The sequence below is a fragment of the Schistocerca gregaria genome, chromosome 3 (genome assembly GCF_023897955.1).
Source record: "Schistocerca gregaria isolate iqSchGreg1 chromosome 3, iqSchGreg1.2, whole genome shotgun sequence".
NCBI classification, from domain to species: Eukaryota; Metazoa; Arthropoda; class Insecta; order Orthoptera; family Acrididae; genus Schistocerca; species Schistocerca gregaria.
In genome coordinates this window covers 114306023-114330926 of record NC_064922.1, presented here as the reverse complement: position 1 = coordinate 114330926, position 24904 = coordinate 114306023, and the positions used below count along the sequence as shown (strand labels likewise).

General features: G+C 43.0%; 1 protein-coding gene across 1 annotated transcript in view; it reads left to right on the top strand.

Annotated features, from left to right (window-relative positions):
- Positions 1 to 24904, top strand: part of LOC126355273 (arylsulfatase B-like) — a 76437-nt gene that overhangs the window by 24268 nt on the left and 27265 nt on the right. The window contains exons 4-6 of the mRNA XM_050005561.1: positions 2028 to 2251; positions 7987 to 8007; positions 16076 to 16325. Of these exons, the coding sequence (XP_049861518.1) occupies positions 2028 to 2251; positions 7987 to 8007; positions 16076 to 16325 (495 nt within the window). The remainder of the gene's footprint in view (positions 1 to 2027; positions 2252 to 7986; positions 8008 to 16075; positions 16326 to 24904) is intronic.

Genomic DNA, 24904 nt, shown 5'->3' with positions numbered 1-24904 from the left:
GTCGTTCATTAGTACAGTACACTCTCTTGGTAATAAATGAAGGTTTATGAAAGATCTGTAATAAGAGACTTTGCAGCAGAACTTGGAATATCTGATCTCTTAATTAAATGTTGTTGCTGGAGGAGCAGGGTTTCTGTACTGTTAAATGGGTTGTTTTAGATGGTGTCTTTTAAATTTCGCAAAAGAAACTTATTCCAGAATTCTGGTGCTTCTCCAACAGCTGTAATTTTGAATTTTCCTCATTCGGTAAAAGCGGAATCCTTACAAAATCACTTTCCTGTAAGTCTGTCTGTTTTATTGTAAAACCTATGGTTTCCGACCTAATACTTGTTACCTTCTTCTGATGCTTTTGGTGTCGATTCGAATGATTAATTTGAGAACACGCGTGACAGTACCAGATATTTGAGTTCGATGCAGAAACACATGGTGCCAAATCTATGACTGTCGCTGTCAGTAAATTACAGCAGGATGAAAACTAGGATTTATCTTCGCCGCAAAGTATGTTTCAAGACCCGTTTTGCTTACATTGTTATCACTGAGCATTCGAGACTAGTTTCTAGTTAATACTCTACAAAGTGAGCTCAATTCTCTGAGAGGTATGGTTAACATACACTGATGAGCCAGAACATTATGACTACCTTCTTAGTAGCCTGCTTGTTCGTCTTTGGAACGAAATATACTACTGCTTCTGCGTATCGGGAATCCAACAGTTTGTTGGTAGGTTTGTGGAGGTACGTGTAATTAAATGTCTACGCACAATTAAATTAATTCGCGGAAATAACAGACTGCTGATTGACGTACGCGATGATGGCGCCCGATAGCAACCCCGGTGGATTCACTAGGATTTACATCCGGCTAATGTAGTCGCCGAGACATCAGCACGAGTTCACCACAGTACTCCTCAAACCACTGTAGCACTGTTCTGGCTCCGAGACACAGACAGTTCCACTGATGAAACATAATATCGCCGTCGGGGAAGAGATCAAGCATGAAAGGATGCAGGTAGTTCGTAGCTGTAGGCTAATCTTGGATTACTACCACAGGTCCTACGAGTGCAGGAGAGTGTCTCCCATAGCATAGTACCGCTACAACCAGCGTGTGGCCGTGGCGCGGTGCAAGTTATGACAAGTCGTTCACCCTAATGACGCTGTTTGTGGAGACGACCAGCGACATAGTGTAGAAAAGAAAGTGATTTACCAGAAGAACCAACACGTTCCCATTGACTGACGGTCGAATCCTGATGGTCCCGTGTTCATTGCAATCGTAACAGACGCTGTCGTTGGGTCAGCATGTGAACACATAGGGGTGGTCTGCGCGGAGGTCAATGTTCAACAATGTGCGACGAACGGTGCGTTCCGGAAATACCTGTGCGTGAAGTAGCATTGTGCTCTTTCGGTGAAGACTCTGCGGGTCACCACCTACCCTACTTTACATTGAAGACAAGCCTCCGGACCCCACGTTCTGTGAAGAGTCGTTGGACGTTCATCCATTTAACGCGTAGTGCTTGTTTCAAGGTCCTTCTCCGTCTTCCCGTAAATGCTCACGTCAGTAGCATTTGAACATTTCACCAGCTTCGTACTTTTCGAGATATTCGTTCAGAGGCTCCATAACAATAAGCTGCCCTTTGTCAAAATCGATTAACTCAATGGATTTCCCATTTGCTGCCCACATCTGCGTTAGGGTGATCCCCGTCCATGTCTGCCACACCTACTAACATTTGTTACCGCATCACATTCCCTCAATGTCACCAGACGGCATCCAGCGTCGCGGTGGGTAGTGGTGATAATGTTTTGGCTATCAGTGTATACTGATGAGGTCAGCGTATTAGCAGCAGCACGATGAGCGCAAAATTCCCGGCGCCAGCCAGTTGTCCGTACTTTCCCTATATAGGACTTTAAGTTCATTTATGTCTGTAGCTCACATGCAACTGAATACGACAAGATGATTTTACAAAACAAAAATAGCACGCACATATTTTGTGTCACCGCTCCTATGTTACATTAGTAATCTTATTTACTTACCTACAGGTATGCAGGCCCACGTGATAGGAGCCGCTGACCTGAGTGCCCTGCCGGCAGGCAAGATCCTGCCGCAGTACCTGCGTGACCTCGGCTACGTCACCAGGGCGATCGGCAAGTGGCACCTGGGCCATCACGCCAAGAACTACACTCCGGCATACCGCGGGTTCGACACACACTTCGGCTACTGGAACGGCATGGTCGGCTACTACGACTTCGTAGTTCAATCAGGCGTAAGATTCATCTTACTATTACCATTACTATTACAACTCTGACATGAATATTTATCATATGCTGATAAAAATCTATCGAGTTCCGGTACCGTCAAGTCGTTTCAGCTTTCGATGGCTTATTTTACGACTATCCCATAATCCATTATTTCTTTAAAAAATTAAAATTCTTTATTATCAAAACCATTATAATTGTACAAAGTTGACCTGCTTCCTTATTTCATTTGTGGATCATGATACTTATACATTTTATACTTAGTTTGCCGCTACTTACAGTTTTTGAGTGAGCTACAGTTAATTTTAACATACAATGGGTATCTAATTTCTAATATCTACAGTTTTTATCTAATTCTTATAACTAATTCCTACCGTCTGCAGTGTAAAATGTATGCCAGTAAAAGATATAAACCTACTTTTAATTGCCTTGCTCTTCGAGCTAATCGCGAAGAGCATGCCCCTTGGACTGGGCAGGCCACGATGTTAATTCACTGCAGTTCCCTACCATAGTTTCCTAAAAACTCAGCATTACAAACTGACTTATCCTACGTCATATCACGTGCGTGTCATTATCGGTGGTATTGACCTCTACTCCCCCAATTCTACGCGTGGCGGATTCCAAATAAGATTAAAAGTCGTCCAGTCCACGCACAGACGGTATGAGAATAGGGCTCTGGACGCAATCAGCGGTGGTTGTCTTGGTTATTTAGTTTATCTCTCTCAAGTATTCAGTTAAAACTTTTCGCGATACCTCATTAGTCAATGTGTTTAAGATTTGGAAAGTGTCCTCCCGTCTAAGTAGTTGATATGGGTCATAGTTTGGTAGTCTGTCTCGAAGTGTGTTCGCAACATCATTGAAGAGGGGGCATTCGTAAAGTACATGGTCGGGCGTACCCTCCGAATCGCCACAGTCACATGCTGCTGTAGCCCTCTTCCCAAATCGACATAAGTATGTCGGGTAGGCTCCATGGCCAATGAGAAAATGGATCAGTCCTCGTGTGGGCTAAAGGTATTTCATTTCCAAGCGTTCCCTTACATCAGGTATGAGCTGGAAAGTTCTATGTCCAGCTCTTCTATCTCCCAAGACTCCTGCCAAAGTTCATCCCCTCTTTTCCTTATTTCCCTTTTATGCCCCACCCTTATACCCATGATGTCTGCAATCTTCTAATAATTTCCCTTATTGGCACAGTACCAGGCAGCTTGTTCCCCTATTTTGATGTCCAGAGGGCAGAGCCACATTATGACCAATAGCCCCCCCCCCCCCCCCACCCGAAGATGTTCTATAGGCCCCCTCAGATCTTAATATCATGCTCCTCTGGACCCTTCTCATTGTCATGGCGGACACGACCCTCGTGAGTCTGTGCGCCCAGACTCCCGAGCCGTAACCCACAACAGAGGTTAGGATGCTATTGTGGCAGGGTTTAATCTGGTGTGGTGGGAGATGGAATCTTTTATGACCTATTGAAATGAGGTTATTTAATATCTGGAGAGCTCTCTGGGTTACGTGTCCCATAATCTATTTGCCCATTCAACACTTTGACTGTTGTTGACGACTTTACTCTTCATGTTGCGTGCCACTCCCTGAGTGCTAATGCCGAGTATAGTCGCGGCCGCCGGTTTTCCCCTGAGCGCTGTTAAGTCGCACCCGCTTGCCGGCCCCTGAGCGCTCATGATGAATATACGCGCGCCGCTACCTGAGTGCTGATGACGAGATAACTCGGACAGCGGACTTTCCCGTTCCATGTCTCAGTAGCCTTTCGCAGTTCTGGCCGCTAGCTTGTCTTTTGTGAGCGTAGGCTTCGCACTACAGTTCACTGTTCATCGGAATTTACATCAGTTTTCTTCGCGCAGAGGTTTCTTGGATTATAATTAGCTGCCTGTTTTTAAATCATGTTCTGCTGCCGCTGATTTCTTAGGATACCGTCCGTGGTTTGCCGGTTGATTGATTTGGGGAATGGAACCAAACAGCGAGGTCGTCGGTCGCATCGGATTAGGGAAGGATGGGGAAGGAAGTCGGCCGTGTCCTTGTGAAGGAACCATCCCGGCATTTCCGTGAATTGATTTAGGGAAATCACTGAAAACCTAAATCAGGGTGTTTGGAACTGTGTTTCAACCGTCGTTCTCCCGAATGAGAGTCTTAGGTGGTAATATATCCCGTACCAATTACGGCACTGTTGAATTGTGGGTGTAATTTGCTAGGCGTATGAGTCTCCACACGAGTGCGTGATTTTGTATGTTCCTGCGTGTTGAGGCCTACGTGATCTTTCACAGATCTCATAAGTTCTTATAGGAGACCTGAAACCGAATCGATTTTACGCCCCCCTTAGGGGTCGGCTAATATTTCCGACTACTCAGTCACAAACCGTAAACACGGAAGATTCGTTGAACTCTTTGGTGAAATGGGTGGCGGGATTCATTGTAGACGTTTTATATCACTCTTCGCAAATGGCTCAATCCTTTGACAGGTTTTATGGCTCTTGAAGTGGCTTCCGTACGATGCACCAAAGGGCTCATAACAGAACGATGCTGTGATGGGCGGTGGTATCGGGTAGCTCGCAATATTAGCCCGCGTGGGTGGCTTTCCAGACGGGCCCAATTGGTTGAAAGGCTCTTTTTTGAGTGCACTGCAGAAGTTTTTGGAGCCCTGAAGACAGCTATTCGTGGCCGTAAATTTGCTTCGGGCGAAGAGGTGCAAGCCTGGTTACAATCATGACTCCATAGCCAACCACAAACATTTTTCCATGAAGACATTGACAGTGTCATTCTGGGATAAATTTATTGGCACATGTGGAAATTACTTTTATTCCGTCTGTCTCCTTGTCAGATGACTACGCCTTACATCTTACTTTATTGTTTTAGTCCAAGGCTTTTCGCAGCTACAGCTTAATTTTCAAAAATTACATTGACATTACTTTATTTGAAGATTTAAATACAAATGTGGAAATTTTTCATCGACATTGATGAAAACAACTTCATAACTAAATGTAGATGATAAAGTGAAGGAGACGTAACTACCCAAAAAACGTCAACGTAATCTTTGTAAATAGAGGTATAGATTCAACTCTGGATGTAAAAAATTAAAAATATAAAATATGGTGAGGTAAGATGACGTATAACTGACAAACATATTCCTAACGTAATTATTAATTACTTTTTGTTGGCAATGACATATTTGACCACAGTCTTTTTTCTGTATTACACACAGTTTAATGGAATGTGCCCTCATTCTGATATAGTGACTTAGTGAAGCAGTAGAATGAAAAGTAATACAATTATACAATAAGAACAAATTTTTTATGTCAGTATATACATTTAGATCAACATATCCGGAGACCCCAAGGTAATGCGGGGTTGACTACCGGATGTCACAATCGATGGTTTCGACAGGAAATAAAACTGGGTGGGGAGAATTGCGCTGTTAGCAGAGCAGCGGTAACACGAGAATGTGTCGGTCAGGCTACGTCAGTGACCTCGAACGTGGGTTACTCATTGGAGGTAAGGTGAGTGACAAATCCTTCAGGGCCACTTCACCCTTGTAATATTTCTGCTTTAGTCAGCGATCATAATAGGCTCCAAGAAGCTGTTCCCAGAGCAGTGGAGAAGTATATAGACGACGAAATGTGGTGTGAGGTATCTGTGACAGATGTTAGATTCGACACCTTTCCCGTGAGAAAGACCACCTTCATATTGCTACTGATCTGTGATTGGCTACTGTGTTCGGAGCAAGGACGCCAAAACTTTAATATATAGTTATTATTATTAGTTAAACTACTTATTGGAACGACTTTACTTTTTAATATAAATATCTCTCAACAGCTGACTTTTAATCAGTCATTTTAGAATTATTAAAAACAATGTGAATCAAAATCAAAAGACTGAAGAAATTCCAGGCTCACGCCTTCTATGGTATGGCACGCGAAGTGTTTCGGGCTGTTCGTCACTCTGGATTAGGCAGTCGAGATGTACAGCCATGTTGTCTGTAGCAGAATGTGTTTGCCAGTATTCAATATTAAAAAACTGACTCCGGTAGTCATGAGGCACAGACACTTGCCGCAAATAGTGTAAAAATACATTTTCGTAAACATTGTGTTTGATCGTGTACTTTGCTGTATCAGAAGGCGTTGTATTAAGATGATGTAGTCTTCTCGTGTGGCTATATTAAAGTTTTCGAGTGGCATCTCAAAGAAGTGATACATTATTTCAGAAGAGCACCTCGCTAGAAGTCAGTTTCAACATCAAGATACAGAACCCACGACCTGCGTGCTGTTTTCTGCGCTGGGGAGATAAACTTGAAGGCAGCAGGTTAGTGAACTATAACAGAGCCTTCCTATTCCACACAGTGCAGTGGAAACAACTAGGGGCCTCACGTGTACTGCATGCACAGAACAAATGTGCTCAGTGACACGTCATCTGCAGTAATGCGGAGGAGGTAAAGGAGGATGATCGTTATTAACACCAACAATCAATTCATTCTTCCTTTCTTGCCGTACCCTTTCTAAAGCTGCTCTGGTCGACTGTCGGCGGTGTGATCGTGAAGCACAAACGCCAAAGAGCAGTCACAGTCAAACCAACAAGTCCAGGAAGACTTGATGTACTGCTGGAGAACAACCGTCCATCATTGCGAAAGGAGGTTGCTAAAAGTTACATAAAATCACCAGCGAAAATCACTCGTGAGTTCCAGATCTCTACCAGCAATCCAGCTAGCGCAGTGACTGTGATCTGAGAGTTGAAAAGAATGTGGTACAATGGTTGTGTAGTTTATCACGAGGCACGCTTTTCTCCAGGAAGTGCTAAAGAAAGCATGAAGTGATATAGAGACACCACTGCACAGTTAATGACTAGACACGAGTGATCGGGTGATGACTCGCTCTGTACTCTGCAGAAATTCGACGAAGGGGTTTGGTTTTGGCTTTGGTGGATGTGTGAAGGACATTATCTGCCTTCATGTGTAATGTCAATAGTGACGCATGGAGGAAACGATGTTAAAGTGCGGATGTGTTATAACTGGCAGCATTGGTTCTCTTATTGTGCTTAAGTTAAATGTGGAAGGATATGAACAATTTTTGAGCCTTGTATGATGCGTAAAGTACAAGAAAAGTTTGGAGACGATGATCACTTGTATCGGTATCACAATACACTTTGTCATAAAGTTGTGTCTCTGAGGCAATGTATTTTAGATAAGGAAGTTACTGAAATAGAATGGCCTGTCCAGAGTCCTGGCGTGAACCTAATCGAAAACATTTGTCGTGAGTTAGAACGCGGCTTCAGTCCAGAGCCCAGCATCCTACGGCACTACTTTCTCTGGCTTCGGCTCCTGCGGAAGGATGAGCTGCTATTGCTCCACAAACGTTCAGACGTGTAATTGGAAGTGCCCCCATGATATTTCAAGCCACTATAAAGAGAAAGTGTGGTCACACCATATTAAAGGTTTGGCTGCCGTGTGTATCAAATTGCAGGCTATGTGCATCATCTTGATACACACCTTATAGGGATTATATATAAATCGTATAAACAGCCTGTAAGTAGGCTGTTTAGGTTTTTATGTTGCTAACGCCACGTAGCAGTCTGTATAAAAATCACTGGCTGTGCTGTGTGCAGTCTGTGGCTGGTTGGAATTGTTGGAATAATCGCTATTGTAGTGTAGGGCAGTCGGATGTGAACAGCGCGTAGCGTTGCGCAGTTGGAGGTGAGCCGCCAGCAGTGGGGAGTGAGATGGGGGAGTTTTGAGATGGGATAATCAGGACGTGTGCCCGTCACAGAGAGTAAATTTGTACGACTGGATGTCATTAACTGAGACATATATTATGACTTTTGAACACTATTAAGGTAAATACATTGTTTGTTGTGTATCAAAATCTTTCATTTGCTAAATATTCCTATCAGTAGTTAGTGCCTTCAGTAGTTAGAATCTTTTAATTAGCTGGCAGTATTAGCGCTCGCTGTATTGCAGTAGCTCGAGTAACGAAAATTTTTGTGAGGTAAGTGATTCATGAAAGGTATAGGTTACTGTTGGTCAGGGCCATTCTTTTGTAGGGATTATTGAAAGTCAGATTGCGTTGCGCTAAAAATATTGTGTGTCACTTTATTGATGATCAGGATAAGTAAAGAGCGAAATGTCTGAGTACGTTCAGTTCTCCTCAGCTGTTTGAAAATCAAATAACGTAAATTTTTCTAAGGGGAGGTTTCAAGCTAAAATGATCTCAAATGGATACATAGCTCTCCTGATCTCCAGAAGAGGCCGTGTACCTTTGGTTCCGAATTTCGTTGAAGAATAGCCTGACAGTCAACTCTTGTAGTTAGCCCCGCAGTGATCTGTTCTCTTAAGTTTACAATCTCTGGTTACACTCACGATAGATAGAGCGGCAAGGTTGCTAGAGGTTATTTATGTTTGAAGTCGTGTTTTCCTGAAAATGTGAGCTTGGTTTCTGCTGAGTTTGTCACAATGGTGAACACAGAATTAACTACGAGTAGATTGGACGAGAAAAGCGAACTCGGTGAGAGCGCGGCCAGTTTGTTTGGCGATGATCGTCAACACTATCTCCAGAGTGCCTATCGTCATTCCGACGATTCCGATCCAGGATAAAAAGAAAGAAGGAACCCAGTCGGGAATCAGCAACTGTTCCTCAAGGACACAGAAATAAATGTTCGCGGCGTCACAGTGCGGCAAAGATATCGTAGGGAGGTATGATTGCATTTACGCTGACAGAAAATTGAAAAACAAAACTATCCTATACTAAGATGATACCTGTTGTTTCGGACAGATCCGAAAGAACAGATAGCATCTTTATATGTATGTATGTAAGGCTCACCGGCCACTTGACCATCTTCTTCTTCTGTGCGAATACACGAACAGTGCCTGAACTCTTACGGCAATCGGCAACGCCCCGCCAGTAATGGGTATAATGGGCGGGGCACTACGAATGTAGCGCGGGACAATACGTTGAGAATGTGAGGGGTGCCAGAGGTAAGTCCCTGCAGTCGCACTATCCTCTGTGTCCTCGGTGGCTCAGATGGACGCCGGCGCGGTAACTCAGGTGTTCGGTCAGACAGCTGGTTGGCCTCTGTAATAAAAAAAAACTGAGTGGAAGGATCAGCAAACGAACTTTAACGAATGTCATGTGAAGACAAAAGAAATCGATAGAGCACCTCCCATGTAAGCAGGAGACCTCGGGTTCGGCTCCTGGTCGGGGCACACATTTTCATCTGTCCCCGTCCCCGTTGACGTATGTAAACACCTGTAAGCAGCTAAGGGCTTTCATTTCTTTGTAATTAAAAAACTATCAGTTTTATTTTATGTACCTGATTTTTTTCACCGATTTCGCTGTCTGTCGCACTGTTAAGCTGGTGAAAGAAAGGCATATATAATTGCGTTGTCTCAGTTTTGTGTTAAGTGAAAGTTATAAAGCCGCAAGTTTTCATTCTGCTGCCCAGCTAATTTCCTTCTCCCGATGCAACGAGGACTTGAATTTTTAAATGCAGCTTTTCGGATTAGATGCACCCACGAAGAGAGAATAGCCGCCGCAGACACGCCCTCATTGTATCACATGGTTGGGGAGACCAGGTACGGCTAAACTTGCAATAGCATAAGTACTTCAGACCTGAACAATACACATTACCTCTCTCCCGAACTATTACACTCGATGTACCTGGAAATATGAATGATTTTACCACAAACCGTAATGAGGGAAATGCTGATCATGTGAAGACGAAAAAGACTGGAAGATGCGATGAACTGGAGTTTTACCGATTGCTTTTTGATGTCCAGGTGTTGGAAATGATAGTCACCGAGACGAATCGTTATGCCGAGCAACGAACTCTTGACAGTCTTGTCAACGAAAAGTTTACAGAACTCAGTAGACTACAGCAATAGATAGAAGACACGAATAACGAAGAAATCCTGCGTATTTTGGATTTGTTCTGTGGACTGGTTTGCATCAAAAACCTATACTGCAGAGGTATTGTTCAATGAATATGCTATAGAAAAATGAATAAAGCTTTACCACGTAAGAAGTTTCAAGCACTTTTTAGTATGTTACATTATTTTGGGCATATTCTGGTACAAATAATGGCAAATTTTACAAAATTTCACCATTAATTGATCTACTAAACGATAAATTTCACGAAGTGTATGGTCCTGGTAAGAAAGTGTGCATTAATGTGGATATGGTGCCGTTTAGAGGAAGGCTTGGATTTGGCCAGTATATTCCTGGGAAACGTCAGAAATATCGTCGAAGCTATTGGCACGTATATGCATCGAGGCTAGACGTGGAATGTTAAATTGATGGTTGAAAGGAGATTGCCACACCAGCTCATGACATGTTCTCTAGTGTTGATGGATCCATTGTTTAAAGCCGGCCGCGTCCTGTACGTCGACAAATACTATGCAAGAAGGGGAATTGTTATGGATGCAGTTATAGCAAAATGGAATGTATCTGACGACGAAAGACGTTCCAGATATAATAATAACCACGTCAAGAAAAGGAAGAACCACAAATACATCCCCAATTTTTGAATATAAACACGCAAAATCTTTCACAGAAGTGTCAGATCAAATGGCATCTCATGTCTCCACTTTCCGCAGAGGTGTGAAGTAGTATCGCAACATTGCATTCGAGCTCAGTCAGGCAGCAGCAGTCGGCCGAGACAGACGCAGCAACAGGGAAGTAACCTATTTTGTGACATATTACAAGTTCTTAATCAGGGGAAAATTATTTAGTAGACAGAGCTTTGTTCCAGTTAGCGACAGCTGCAGAAGCTCGTAGGTAATTATGTGGAAAGCGACTTCGTGGAGGAAAGTTAAACGTTTTTTTAAATTTCGTAACTTAAGCACAGGTTGCCACAACTGTTTTCACATGCAAAGTGACTAAGGCGAGTGATAGTCAGGGCATGTACGTGTAAGTAATTCATGACTTTGGAAACATGGCTTAAGACTTTACATTTATTCGGTATGTGTATGTTCACATAATGTAATGTCAACTTCCGTTGCCGGAAATCTAAGTAGAAGCTTCTGCGTGGTTGACCACTTTGTTGATAACCGAGACACAGGAAAGACCTGTTCGAGACCGATGCCGTGCTACACGCTGTGGAATTGGTAACAACAATCTCAGTGATTTAGCACCCAGACTGCCTCTCGTGTAAGAGGATGTTAATAGTACATTTTCTCGCGACACCATCACCTGTTCCTCGAAACCACATTGCGGGTACTTCACGACAAGCACTTGGTCTTATATCGAAGCACAAGTAAAATTTTCCGTGGGTGTGTATTTTTCGTAGCCATGCCTACTCCTTGTATTAACTAGCGACTGTAAATGAAGTCATACTTTGGGCATTTTATGGTTGTGGCATTGCAATTAGTTGCCGCACAAGTGTGTTTTATCAGGGTTTTTCTAACAGTAATTGATGTATGTTTAAGTATTGCGTTCGTAGAAGGGTAGCTATAAAGAACGTAATGTCTGTAAGTGCAGTTGTTTCTGTTGGTATCTGAGGACGGTGCACTGAATAACGTTACACCAGTATTTACCTCATTTGCGGACTAACAGTTATAGCCATTACAAGTCGTATGTTTTTGATTTCTTTAGTATCTCCAAGTATACTTGGCAAGAATAAGCAATTAATGCATATTTTCTTCTGGGGACTAGGTTAGGAGTTGAAGTGTGGATGCATGGACACCAAATTGTTAGTATATACTGACTGTGGAAAACGCAGTGTCGTCGAGAACCGATAGCTGCTCAAGAATTATCGACCACCTCGGAGATACTGTACAGTAAAGCAGTATCACGAGGTGCCAGTGATGTGACAGGAAGGAGCAATGCCTCCCGTGGTTCTGAGGTGACACCGCCACGCCTCACTCTGATATAGCGTCCTTAGAGGCCTGGATGGCAGTTGTGTTCGAGAACCGATCCTACCCACTTCAGGTTGTTCCTGTCGGCGTAACGCCTTTGCGCTGCCTACTCGCCGTAACACAGCCCGTGTCAACCGCGGTGAGTGAAGAGACTTACGTCTGCTGTGAGATGCGCCTACACGCCAATGCCGTCAGAACAGTGCCAAGAAGTGTCTACGAACTTGTGTTTTCTAGCGCAGAAGTGAAGCCACATTTCATTCTGAAATCGTGTCGTTTCGCCACTCAGTAATCGTGGCTGATATAGTGTGTTCTAAATCGCGAGTCCACGTTAGCACTTTCATAGCAGCAGCCGAGCCTGGTGAGCAAAGATACGTTTTGTGGAAATTAATAAACTGTTACTTATTCAGACTGTTCTAATTAACGGTGTTACTACGAACGACCCCAGTGTCCAAGAAGTCGTACAGAACAGAGGAACTATTCGTCGCAGAGATTTAACAACCGACTCACTGATGTGTGAACATATACAAAAATCTACACGTATACCCCTTACACAATCTGTATGTATACCGCAGTTCGAATTCCCACTAACTTTGCTAATTTGGCTTCCATTATTATTTACCGACTGTTTAACGGTTTCTCCAAATCAAGCCAATAACTTTCGACATTTTTCCTACATCGGATTCCCAAGTTTGTAATTACGCATGTTTGAAACAGCTGCCGCTACACGAGCATAGAGCCAACATATAAATGGATTTCCTTTCAGAGTTCCAGCTAATTTCACCCCTGTGCTAGGCTACAAGATGTAGGACAGACAGAGCACCAACAGTTCTTTGCGCATAATGACAGGTTCAGCGAATACGCTTTTTCTTTCAAGGCATAATACTGTCACAGAAAAGTCATATTAAATATTCTCAGAAAGCAATATGCTGAGCGCGTTCAGATAATGTCTAGTTTAAGTCAGATTAGTTTCCATTTATCATTTATTCTCTTCACGAGATGAGTATCACAGATTTCCTTCAAACATTGTACACCATTAGTAGGTCATTAAAACAACATAATGTGTACTACTCTGGCATTTCCGAGAAAATCGCAAAAGAAGTTTTACGGGTATATTATGTGGCTTGTGTATCTGTCCATGGTGGTCAAGTGGGTAGCGTCTAAACTCCACAAGACGAACGCGTATGAGGCGAAGTTTCGACTCCCACTCATACCTAATAATTTTCAGCATCACTAGTCATATTATTTAATTGATACACCATTTGAGAGGTAGTATAATGAAAAAAACATTTTTGTTTGCTTGAAGTATTTGCACAAAGTTACAATTTATGTTTTCAATGTCTGTATGACAAACATCATCCTTCCACGTATGATGTGGAGAGGACATCCGACGACAAATTGTACATTACTCCTGTGGTCTGGCAAACTGTGACTTACTACACAGGGTGTATCGAAAAGAATCTCTGATTTGGCAGGCATATATTTCTGAAACTAATAAATATATACAATAAATTTCGATTGGAAACTCAAAAAGGTTTTGTTTCATACCTTTTCAATATGCCACTCTTGCGATGCATATACCAATGCGGTATTCAAATTGTTCCCACACTGCATCGAGTATGTCCTGAGTTACAGCTTCCACAGCTGCTGTTATTTCATGTCTCAGTTCATGCATTGTTTTTGGTAGTGGAGGAACATAAACAGAGTATTTTATACACCCGTACAAGAAATAATCGCATAAAGTCAGGTCCAGTGACCTTGCAGGCCAGTAATGTAAGGCTGAATCATTTGGTCCACTGCGACCGATCCATCGTTCAGTAATTATTTTGTTTAAAAATTCCTGTACATCCAGATGCCAGCGTGGCGGTTCCCCATCCTGTTGGTAAGTGAAGTCGTTCCAATTAGTCTCCAACTATGGGGAAATAAAGTTCGCAAGCGTATCGAGATATGTGCTGCCTGTAACAGTGATCTCGCCAAAGAAAACTGGACCACACAATTTTCCAGTGAAACTTTGAAAAACACATTAAATTTTTGAGAATCTCTGACATGTTGCTAAGCTTCAGATGGTTGTTCCGTTCCCGATATTCTCACGTTATGACGTTTCATTTTTCAGTTGAAATGGAATGTTGGCTCGTCACTAAGTGTGGAAGAAAAGTTCAAATGGTTCAAATGGCTCTGAGCACCATCGGACTTAACATCTGAGGTCATCAGTGCCCTACAACGTAGAACTACTTAAACCTAACTATCCTAAAGACACCACACACATCTATGCCCGAGGCAGGATTCGAACCTGCGACAGCAGCAGTCTCGTGGTTCCATACTGAAGCGCCTATAAACTCTCGGTCACAACAACCAGCAGAAAAAAGTGTCATCCTTCGTCTTGCCAGGGACGAAATTACATACCTCCACACGTTGTTGTTTGCCACCTTCACGAAGAGCTTGCAGTAGCTGAATTTTGAGTGGTTTCGTGTAAAAACGTCGACGAAATACACGCTAAACGGACATCGGGCACGTTGAGCTGTCGAGCTGCAGGGCGAAGGGATTTCTGCGGACGCCATGTGAAACTACTGTGGATGCGTTCGACGTCCTTGTCAGACAGTCGGGGACAGCGCGGCGAGTTGCCTTTACACAAAGAACCTCCTTCTCGAAATTGCTCTGTGCTGTAGGAGGATCCACACCGTAGCTAGTGTGAGAGTCACGCTAAACAGTTATTACTGACCCGCACTGTGCAAAACGTAGAACGCAAAACGCTTTCTGTTGTTCCGACACCATCTTTACTAGAACTTAACTAGGTGCACACTGATGATACCTTGCAGGAACCATGTAAAACTCGAGACTTCGCTCTTTCCAACACTACATTGTTCACGCACGTATCTAAAATAGCATAACAGTCGTGATTTCTGTAAATCGCATGATTCCTTTTGAGACACCGTGTATTACTTATTGTGAATAGTTTCATTCATGTCATTATTTACCGAGGTTTAACTTAGACTTTCCGCCGGCCGGAGTGACCGTGCGGTTCTAGGCGCTACAGTCTGGAACCGAGCGACTGCTACGGTCGTAGGTTCGAATCCTGCCTCGGGCATAGATGTGTGTGACGTTCTTAGGTTGGTTAGGTTTAATTAGTTCTAAGTTCTAGGCGACTGATGACCTCAGAAGTTAAGTCGCATAGTGCTCAGAGCCATTTGAACCATTTTTTGGACTTTCCAAGCTTGTCCTAGAAAATTGAATTACAAATAGTAAACAGTCAAACAACCTCTGACATTCAGTGCAAGTTCATGAAAACGAACGTGTTTTTTTGTCATTTTCTTATCTGTCAAATATCATATAAATTACACAGTATGACTAGTGATGAAAGGAATATAGATTAAAAACTAAGAGTTGGCGGAAATCGAGCCGTCGCTTCGTTCAAAACATGTTCAAATCTGTGTGAAATCATATGGGACTTAACTGCTAAGTTCATCAGTCCCTAATCTTATATACTATTTAACCTGAAGTATTCTGAGGACAAACACAGACACCTATGCCCGAGAGATTACTCGAACCTCCGCCGGGACCAGCCGCACAGTCCATGACTGCAGCGCCTGAGACCGCTCGGCCCTTGAAACTGCCTGCACCTTTGCACAAATACATCAGGTGCATAAGAGACGTGTAGAACTTTTCTTGCTATTTTCTCGGAATTGCCAGAGTAGTGCAGCTTAGTTCTTGCACATTAAGCTTTTTTATTGGCCTACTACAGGGGTAGAAAGTTTGAAGTAAATACGTGATCCCAGCGTAGTGGCCTCCTCTTTTAAGTTAAAACTCTAGGAAGTCACGTTCATTTGTTTAAATTTACGATATGAGAACAGCAAGTCAGTTCCACGTCAAAATAATACCTTTTCATGAAAGAAACTGTGTTCTCGTCGTTGCTGAGTGTAGCGGTGTAGGATTACTTGACGTGTCGGCTTTGCTTTTATCGGTATATTTTACACGGCGTTCACTGGGACCTGCAGGATATGAACGGCTACGACATGCGCGACAACATGACGACCGCATGGCAGTATTCGGGCCAGTACGTGACGGACGTGTTCACGGAGGAGGCGGAGAGGCTCATCGGCCAGCACGACACGCAGAGGCCGCTCTTCCTCTACTTTGCCCACCTCGCCTGCCACTGTGGGAATGAAGCCAAGCTGCTGGATGCTCCTCAGGAGGTCGTCAACAGATTCAATTACATCTCCGACCCGAACCGCCGCCTCCTAGCAGGTACATTATGCTGCAATTACCTCTAACACACGTTACTTCTCGCTGTACAAATGTCATTTTGTATAGTCACTATTCTTTAACTTTTAGCAACGCTTAGAATTGAACTACTGCAGCCGTAACGGCTAAAACAGGATGTTATTGATTTTAACGTGTGGAGATGTACATGAAGAGTGGAAATATCAAAGGTTCCAAGGGTCAAATCTTGGAAATCGTCCAACTGGTGCGTCTTTCCATGAAAAACAACAGTATGGGCATTGTGAGTCCGCCTTAAAGCAAAACTCTTTATGTGATTTATTCCCACATTAGTTTCAACGGCAAATATCGCCATCATCAGTGGGTCTTCTACATCTGCAGAAAATAGCATAGTTACAAAACACTGTATAAAATTATTGCATTTGTACTGTTTGTTTTCTAAATATTATTTTATTTGTATACTTTCATACTACCTTATTTACGGCATTGGTTTAAGATGAAATGAAATTAAATGCCATGTTTCGAGGGACTCACGGTGGATAGACCTGATCGCCTGGTGCAAGTCTTTTTACGTGACGCCATTTCGGCGACACGCACGTGAATGAGGACGAGATTGTGACTTAGGATGTCGGGATTTGATCCAGGCCCCTATAATGTCACTCCTTAAAGACAACAACTAGTACATCAATAATTTATTCAATACCACATTTATAAAAACAGCAAATATACTACCAACATGTGGCCATCATTTAGACAATATCGAAAAAAGGCAGCTTCCTTCTTGAGCAAGCACGGAATTACAGTTACTTTACGAACAGTAAATTACATCAGAAGTGATTCAATGAAATGTGGAATGTGGCACCATATATACAGAGCAATAACACAAGTAAGATATTACAATTAATGTAACTCATTGGCAAGTAAATTTCAATTTTTTTTTTTAATTATACATGCGAGTTTGTCAGACTGGCAGTGACGCCAGGGTGACCAGGGCAAAAGGTGACTTAACTTAAAATGCCGGAAGCAGCAGACCAGCCGTCCAAACAACACCTAAACGTCGAGGCCCAGCCGGGAGTCACTTCCCATTAGATGTCACGTCACAGCTTCCGTGCGCCGAAGCGGGACGTGGCGCCGCCCCCACGAATCCCAGCTCGCAGAAAAACTGGAACACAAACAGACCGCGGGGAACACGGCAAACACCAATCAAACAACAATTAATATAAGTTAAGAACAAATAAACAATAATTTTAAGAAAAGCAATAAGCAATTTCAATAAGACATCTAAATTATCAGATTTTTACACTCTCATAGGTAAAAAATATTTGCACATATCATTAAGGCCGACAATGTGCACAAAGATGAAATTGAAGTAATTTCAAGATAATATTACGTTATTCAAATGCACAACTGCAGCACAAACTAGGTTTTGTACTCTTTAATTTCCTTGCATAGGTCTGCAATTTACTGACAATAGTGTAAGCTTGGTATGTAGAATTTTACAACTAGATTATGACCTAATATCTTCAGTAGCTAACAATTACTACATCTTTTGGCGACGTTGATTTTCTTCAAGGAAGTATTGACTACTGGTCTCCTTGCGATCACACGCTTTGCCGGCTGCTCATACTTCAACAACACACATTAAGGCAACCAACAAACCAACAAGTGACTGTCGCTACAACGCAAATGGTTCCACGAAACGAAGGCACCAAAACCCCTTACACCTCCGATGTTCCAGATGGTTTGGAGGAAAATGTCTTATCCGAGAAAACAGATACCAGCGCCAGGAGTTGTCATCAGGCGGGTGCACCACAAACTCCCACACTGGACCCACATTCGGGAGGACGACGATTCAATCCCGCGTCTGGCCATCCTGAATTAGGTTTTCCGTGATTTCCCTAAATCGCTCCAGGCAAATGCCGGGATGGCTCCTCTGAAAGGGCACGGCCGACTTCCTTCCCCCTTCTTCCCTCACCCGATGAGACAGATAACCTCGATGTTTGGTCTATTCCTCCAAACAACCCAACCCAACACAAACCCGCGACCGTCCTGCAAGGTAGAACGGCCACTGCTGGCCAAGCCCGGGTGTTTTGTTCCTTCGTCCCCTCAAGCACGTAAAAGCGCCTCGTAGCGAGTCCGACGACCCACTCTCCGACCGCAGATACCTGCCGCCAGATCGCAACAGGGGCAAAGATCGTAGTACAGCCGGGTAATCGATGGTCGTGCAAAGAGCTGGTGTAGCAGAAAAGGCGCATAACGGCTCAGATGAGCCCAACAACATGCCGAATGGACCGCTCAGAATTGACATCACGCTCTCTTCACCGATGAGTGTCGCATATGCCCTCAACCGGACAATCGTCACAGACGTGTTTGGAGGCAACCCGGTCAGGTTGAACGCCTTAGACACACTGTCCAGCGAGTGTAGCAAATTGGAGGTTCCCTCTTGGTTTGGGGTGGCATTTTTTGGGGCCGACGTAGGTCACTGGTGGTCATGAAAGGTGCCGTAACGGCTGTACAATACGTGAATGCCATCATCTGACCGATAGTGCAACCATCGTCAGCATACTGGCGACGCATTCGTCTTCACGCACGAAAATTCGCGCCGCCATCGTGCATATCTTGTGAGTGGCTTCCTTCAGGATAACGAAATCGCTAGAGTGGCCAGCATGTTCTCCAGATATGAACCCTATCGAAACTGCCTGGGATAGATTCAAAAGGGTTGTTTATGGATCCACCAACCACTCTGAGGGATCGCCGTTGAGGAATAGGAAATCTGGACCGACAGTGCTTTGACAAAGGTGTGGATAGTATGCCACGACGAATACAGGCATGCATCAATGACAGAGGACATGCTACTGTGTATTAGAGGTACCGGTGTGTACAGAAATCTGAAACACCACCTCTTAAGGTCTCGCTGTATGGCGGTACAGCTTGCAATGTGTGGTTTTTATGAGAAAAAAAAGGGGGGAAATGATGTTTATATTTATCTCTATTCGAATTTTATGTACAGGTTCCGTTACTATCGGCACCGAAGTGCTGCAAAACTTGTTTTGATATAGACACACTCATGATGTTGCATAACATAGCGTGACTTACAGTGTAGAACAAACAACTACAAACACAAATGTAAAAAATAAAGTTTTATTATTTAATATGAAAAAAGGGAATGCATTATTGCAAGATCTCTTGACTGTGCCAAAAACTGCCGAAATGAGATGATCGAGATGTAAATATAACAAGTTAATAGTCAACTGTAGGAATATCTTGGAAAGAATATATATAACATACCGATTCAATCAAATGTTCAATTATTTTGATGTAATACGAGATTTACACTTCCTATGAATCTGATGGCGTAATATTGTCTGTTACACAATACAGTAACGTTTCTTTTAATGATGTGTTATTCTGTAGTCCTTAGATGGGCCAGTCTTCATTAAATTACTTTCAATTAAGCATATCCTCAGGGACCCTGCAGTGAGTCATCGTTAATTTACTTTAAGTGCAGTGCTATGAAATATCCTTGTCATTACGGACGACTGTTGTATTATAATGCTAATATTTCTTATAAAATACCCTAAAACAATACCTTTAAGGATTACTGGGAATATACTCATCAAATTAGCAGAAGTTATCATACAAAAATTTCGTACTTATGCGACACCGTCACCACCTAACATGTTCCAATACGCCGTGCATAAGAACAGAATATTTCAGGAGTTCAAATCGTTCGTTCTCTTCGTGATAGAAACGTGAGATCAAGTGTTTTGTATAGCCCTTCGGCAAAGGAGCGTTTGTATATGCAACAGAACGATCGTCTATTCTAGACTACAGGATCAAAATTCGAATGCCACATACGTCTTCCAGATTAGGGAAATGGAGCATATCGGTTGGTTCTTTTTGCATTGGATGTGGTCTACTGTACGTCTCAAGGGGCTTGTGGAGGCATTATTTAGTTCATGGTTGTTCCTAAGAAAATCTGAAAAACATGATTGTAGATACAAAACCTGACACGGAGCTTCTAAGATGGCCATGAACTGAGATGGCTGAACTTTTTACGGTTTATTTCTACGATCTAGATTTCAAACAACGTTGAAAATTTTCTTGGCATCGTTATCCGTTCAAAAGATACAGAAGCTTAAAGTGATCCTAATTGTAAGTCTAAAATGCATTCGGCAAATGTGGTGTGAGGCGAAAGCACAGCTAATAAAGTGACGTAGCACGGAGAAACACTCTGTCTCTGTTATCATCCATTCTGGGAACCCCATGCCGTTGTAGTACCGATGTACATGCAAAATATTTTTGCCCGTAACATCTGGTCTGAGGTGTGAAATTATATAGTTTTGCGTTATTTCAGTTTCCCATAAGTAATGTATCAAAATTTCACTGACCCACAAAGTTCTTTTCATATGAGTGACATGCACTGCTGTGTTACAAAGAAGATGGGAACCAGGGGGGAAATGCTAATATCGCAGCACAAAGCAGGCGAATATCCTCCTGTTTATTAATAGTGTGGTTCAGTAGTGGGCGACCATCTGCCTCATTCTACTTTATCAGCACCTTTAATATTTTCCCCAACAGCTTTGGCATGCGAATGTTTGCCAGACTCTTTGTGGTGAGAGGAAGATAACAGCGGCACTGAGAAAGAAGTGGAAAAGTAATAAGTAGTGGAAGATAGTAGACAGTGACTGTAGTATAGACAGGATGAAGGTGGCAATGGCAGTTTGGTAGGAAGACAGACACAGTGACAGTGGAACATAGTTGACAGTGACAGAGCAGTGATAGGAAAAGCGTGGAGGGTACAATGAAAGTGGGAGAGGAATAAAGAGAAAGAGAAAGTAAGTAGGTGAGAGGCAGATAGTGAGAGAGAGTCTGTGAGAATGACATCGAAGAAGAAAGAGATAGTGATAGTGAGAAGAAACAGCGCAAAGGGATGGAATGAACGAGAGAGCAGCAGTGAGAGAGATCAGGAGGGAGATAGTGACAGTGAGAGGAGATAATAGATGGAGGACAGAACGAACGAGACTGTGACAGTGAGGAAGAAGGCGATGACAGTTAGAGAGACACAAAAAGATAATGACAATGAGTTGGGCTGAATGAGTGAGTGAGATGGGCAAGTGGAAGTGGTTGGGTACGAACGACTTACATCGATTGACTGGTCCTAGTGGGTGAGTGGGTGTGTACTTGTGAGAGTGAGAGTTGAGCTGCATGTTAAAAGGATGGTGAACAAGAACGGATGCCAGAATTTTAGGAATTTTTTTTACTGTTCTGAGGAAAGTAGAATAACGCAGCTGGTACCCCATTTTTCAGTCAGAGTCGTTTAATAAACAGGAGCGTATTCGCCTTTTGTGCTTCCATAGGAGCATTCTTCCGTTGACTTTTTCTTTAATTCAGTTTTAAAGCATACCACATTATCCACTTGAGATTTAAAGTCCTTTGTTAGGTTGTGGAATAAGTTACGTAGTCTTGGAATTAACACGTACCATTACAATTTTGTAACTGTTTCCCCATAGACGACAAGTCTGGCGATCTGTCGGGCCAGGACAAACCCTGACATCATAGGACATCAAAAAGACACGTGTTCGTGAAGCAACATGTGGTCGCGCTTTGTCTTCCTGAAAAATGGTGTCTGCATGTTGTGCAGAAAGAGTCTACGGATTGCAAGATGTTAACCACATGAGTGCTAAAAAGAATCCGCTACACTTCGGGTACACGATAAATCAGTCTAATCTAAAGGCCGTAAATTCAACTAAATACCTAGAAATTGCAATTACGAACTGCTTAAATTTGAAAGGACTCACAGAAAATGTTGCGGGGAAGGAAAAAGTAAGGACTGCGTTTTATTTGCAGAACAGAAAATGTAAAAGATCTACTAAAGAGACTGCCTACACTAAACTTGACCGTCCTCTTGTGGAGTACTGCTACGCGGTCTGGAGTCCTTATCATTTAGGATTAACGGAGTACATCGAGTACGTTTAAAGAAGAGCAGCGCGTTTTGCATTATCGCGAAATATTGCAGATAGTGTCACTGACATGATATTGGTTTTGGGATGGACACCATTAAAATAAATGCCTCTCTCATTGCGGCGGAATTCTCTCACGAAATTTCAATTACCAACTTCTTCCTCGAATGCGAAAATATTTTATTGACGACGACTTACGAAGGGAGGAACGATCGTCATAATAAAATAAGGGAAATCAGAGTTAACACGGGAAGGTATAGGTGTCAGATTTTCCGGGTGCTGTTCGAGAATGAAATAATAGAAAATTATTGTGATGGTGACTTGATAAACCCTCAGCCAGGCATTTAAGTGTGATGTGCAGAGTATCCAAGTAGATGTAGATTTCCCGGATGCATTCATCACATTCTCTCGGGCCAATAACGCGCCCTCTTTTAGACTGACTGGTTTGGCATTATGGTTCGCACATACGTCTGCGAGGATCCTGAGCTTATGGCCAAGTACATACCGGTGGGTGATGTTGCGCCACTATAGCCGGCCGGGGTGGCCGAGCGGTTCTAGGCGGTACAGTCGGGAACCGGGCGACCGCTACGGTCACAGGTTCGAATTCTGCTCGGGCATGGGTGTGTGTGATGTCCTTAGGCTAATTATGTTTAAGTAGTTGTTCTATACACTGATGACCTCAGAAGTTAAGTCCCATAGTGCTCAGAGCCATTTGAACTTTGCGCCACGATATGTTGACCTTGAACCCATGGGTCGACTTGGTTGAAATGCTAATCATTTCTGCAGAATATGCTAATGAACATATTCTGTGAATATGACCATCCTATCTCTAGTCGTTCAAAGTATTCCGATTTTTTTTCCCTGAACATGAGTGCATTTCACCGTCATGTTCACAGCTTTTCTGACTGCGAGTAGACAAGCGCAGAGATTTCCGTACCGTCTACCTTCTCTACTGTGTTGTTAATGAGCACTGTCTCTCATAACACTCATCGACTTTAATGTTCTTACCTTAACAACGTATCAGAACACTCGTTCCCATCAGAGCAAAATCCTCTCTGTTCTACTCCATCGCTGATCACTTTCTTGAAGTCCTTCTCAGCAGCAGGAACCCGACTCTCCACCGCATATTATAGAACTGAATACCATCTCCAGCCTCACAAGACAATGGGTGACGTATCTACCAAAGGAAAGTAACGATTACCATTGTCCCTGTATGCACTCGTAACCCTTTCTCACCCTTCTTCCCAACCAGATCCTCCTCTTTTCCCATTACTCTTAGCTGGTACAATCAACTTACATCTCTCTACTTCACAAAACATTTGTCTTGTACACCAACTAATTCTTTTTATATCTGCCACTGTCATAATTATTATTACTGTCATCACTATTAACATTATTATTACTTTTTAGATTATCTCTATTAGTGACCGCAGCTACAGTAGTACAAGTACTGCTATTTAACTTTATTAGTTCACAGTGACGGTTATTTACTCACATCGCCATTTTAGACACTCGAATCACCGTATTTGTCATATTGAAGTTCTTATTTTTTTAGAATAATATGATGTAAGAAAAAGTACGATGATCTTGTCCGATCTAAGAGAATGTCAGATGGTGCTAAAAGATCAGGTTAAACAAAATAGATAATTAAAAATGTAACCCCATATCTACAACTGAACAGAAAGATCATGTCATCTCTACTCTCTCAAGGAAAATTGGTTGCGCTTCCCAATTCACCTCTCTCACAGCGGAACGATAAACACCATGCCACTACACCTATTAGCCACTGTTGCTAATAGAACCCTCATGAATAGAGAGAGGAGATGCTGGCAACGATTCGAAATGAGGCAGACCAGAGAAATACGAAGTGTTTCAAGGGAACTGCACAGATAGGCAAACTATTGGAAGGTAACATAGCTGTCCTTGAGCTTCAGACGCACTATCTTTGGAGCTAGGTGAAACCCTAAACCACCTTCGAGAGCTCTCAAGGTCCAAGAGCCTTTGTCTGTTAGTAAAAGTAGACGTTTTTGCTTCCGTCTTTGAAGCTCAAGACGGACTAGGCGAGAATCGGTGCGGATCCTGAACAGTTTAGTCAGAGAGCTCAAGACATCAGGGAAGCGGACCAGCGTATTGACGCGGATATTACAATGCCTGCAGAAGCCTTTAAGATCATCAGACACTTGGGATCTCATTCCGCTTGTGGGCCAGGCGGAATTACACTCACGCACATCCCACGGAAACCGCTTGTGCTGATCACTAGGCTCTATAACTGTTGTATGAGAATTGACTACTGACTGGACTCTTGGAAGGTGGCCCGTGTACTTCCGCTGCCTATAATCGTGAAAGACCCAAGCTAAACCGCCAGTTACGCGGCCGATTAGCCTCTTACCGACATTATCAAAAAAATTTTAAAGACTCGTCTGGGTATGCTTACAACCTATCGTCATGGACCATGATGTTATCAGAACGGATCTGTTTGGTTTTCAACCTTCCCTGACGGCGGAACTCCTGCTCTTACAAGTCGCGGAATACATAGCACACAAAATCAGCGTCTCCAGCTCTACGGCTGCCGTGTTTCTGGACATTGAAAATTGTTACAACACAAACTGACGGGAGGAATAAGCTGCTCTAAAAACTTCATGA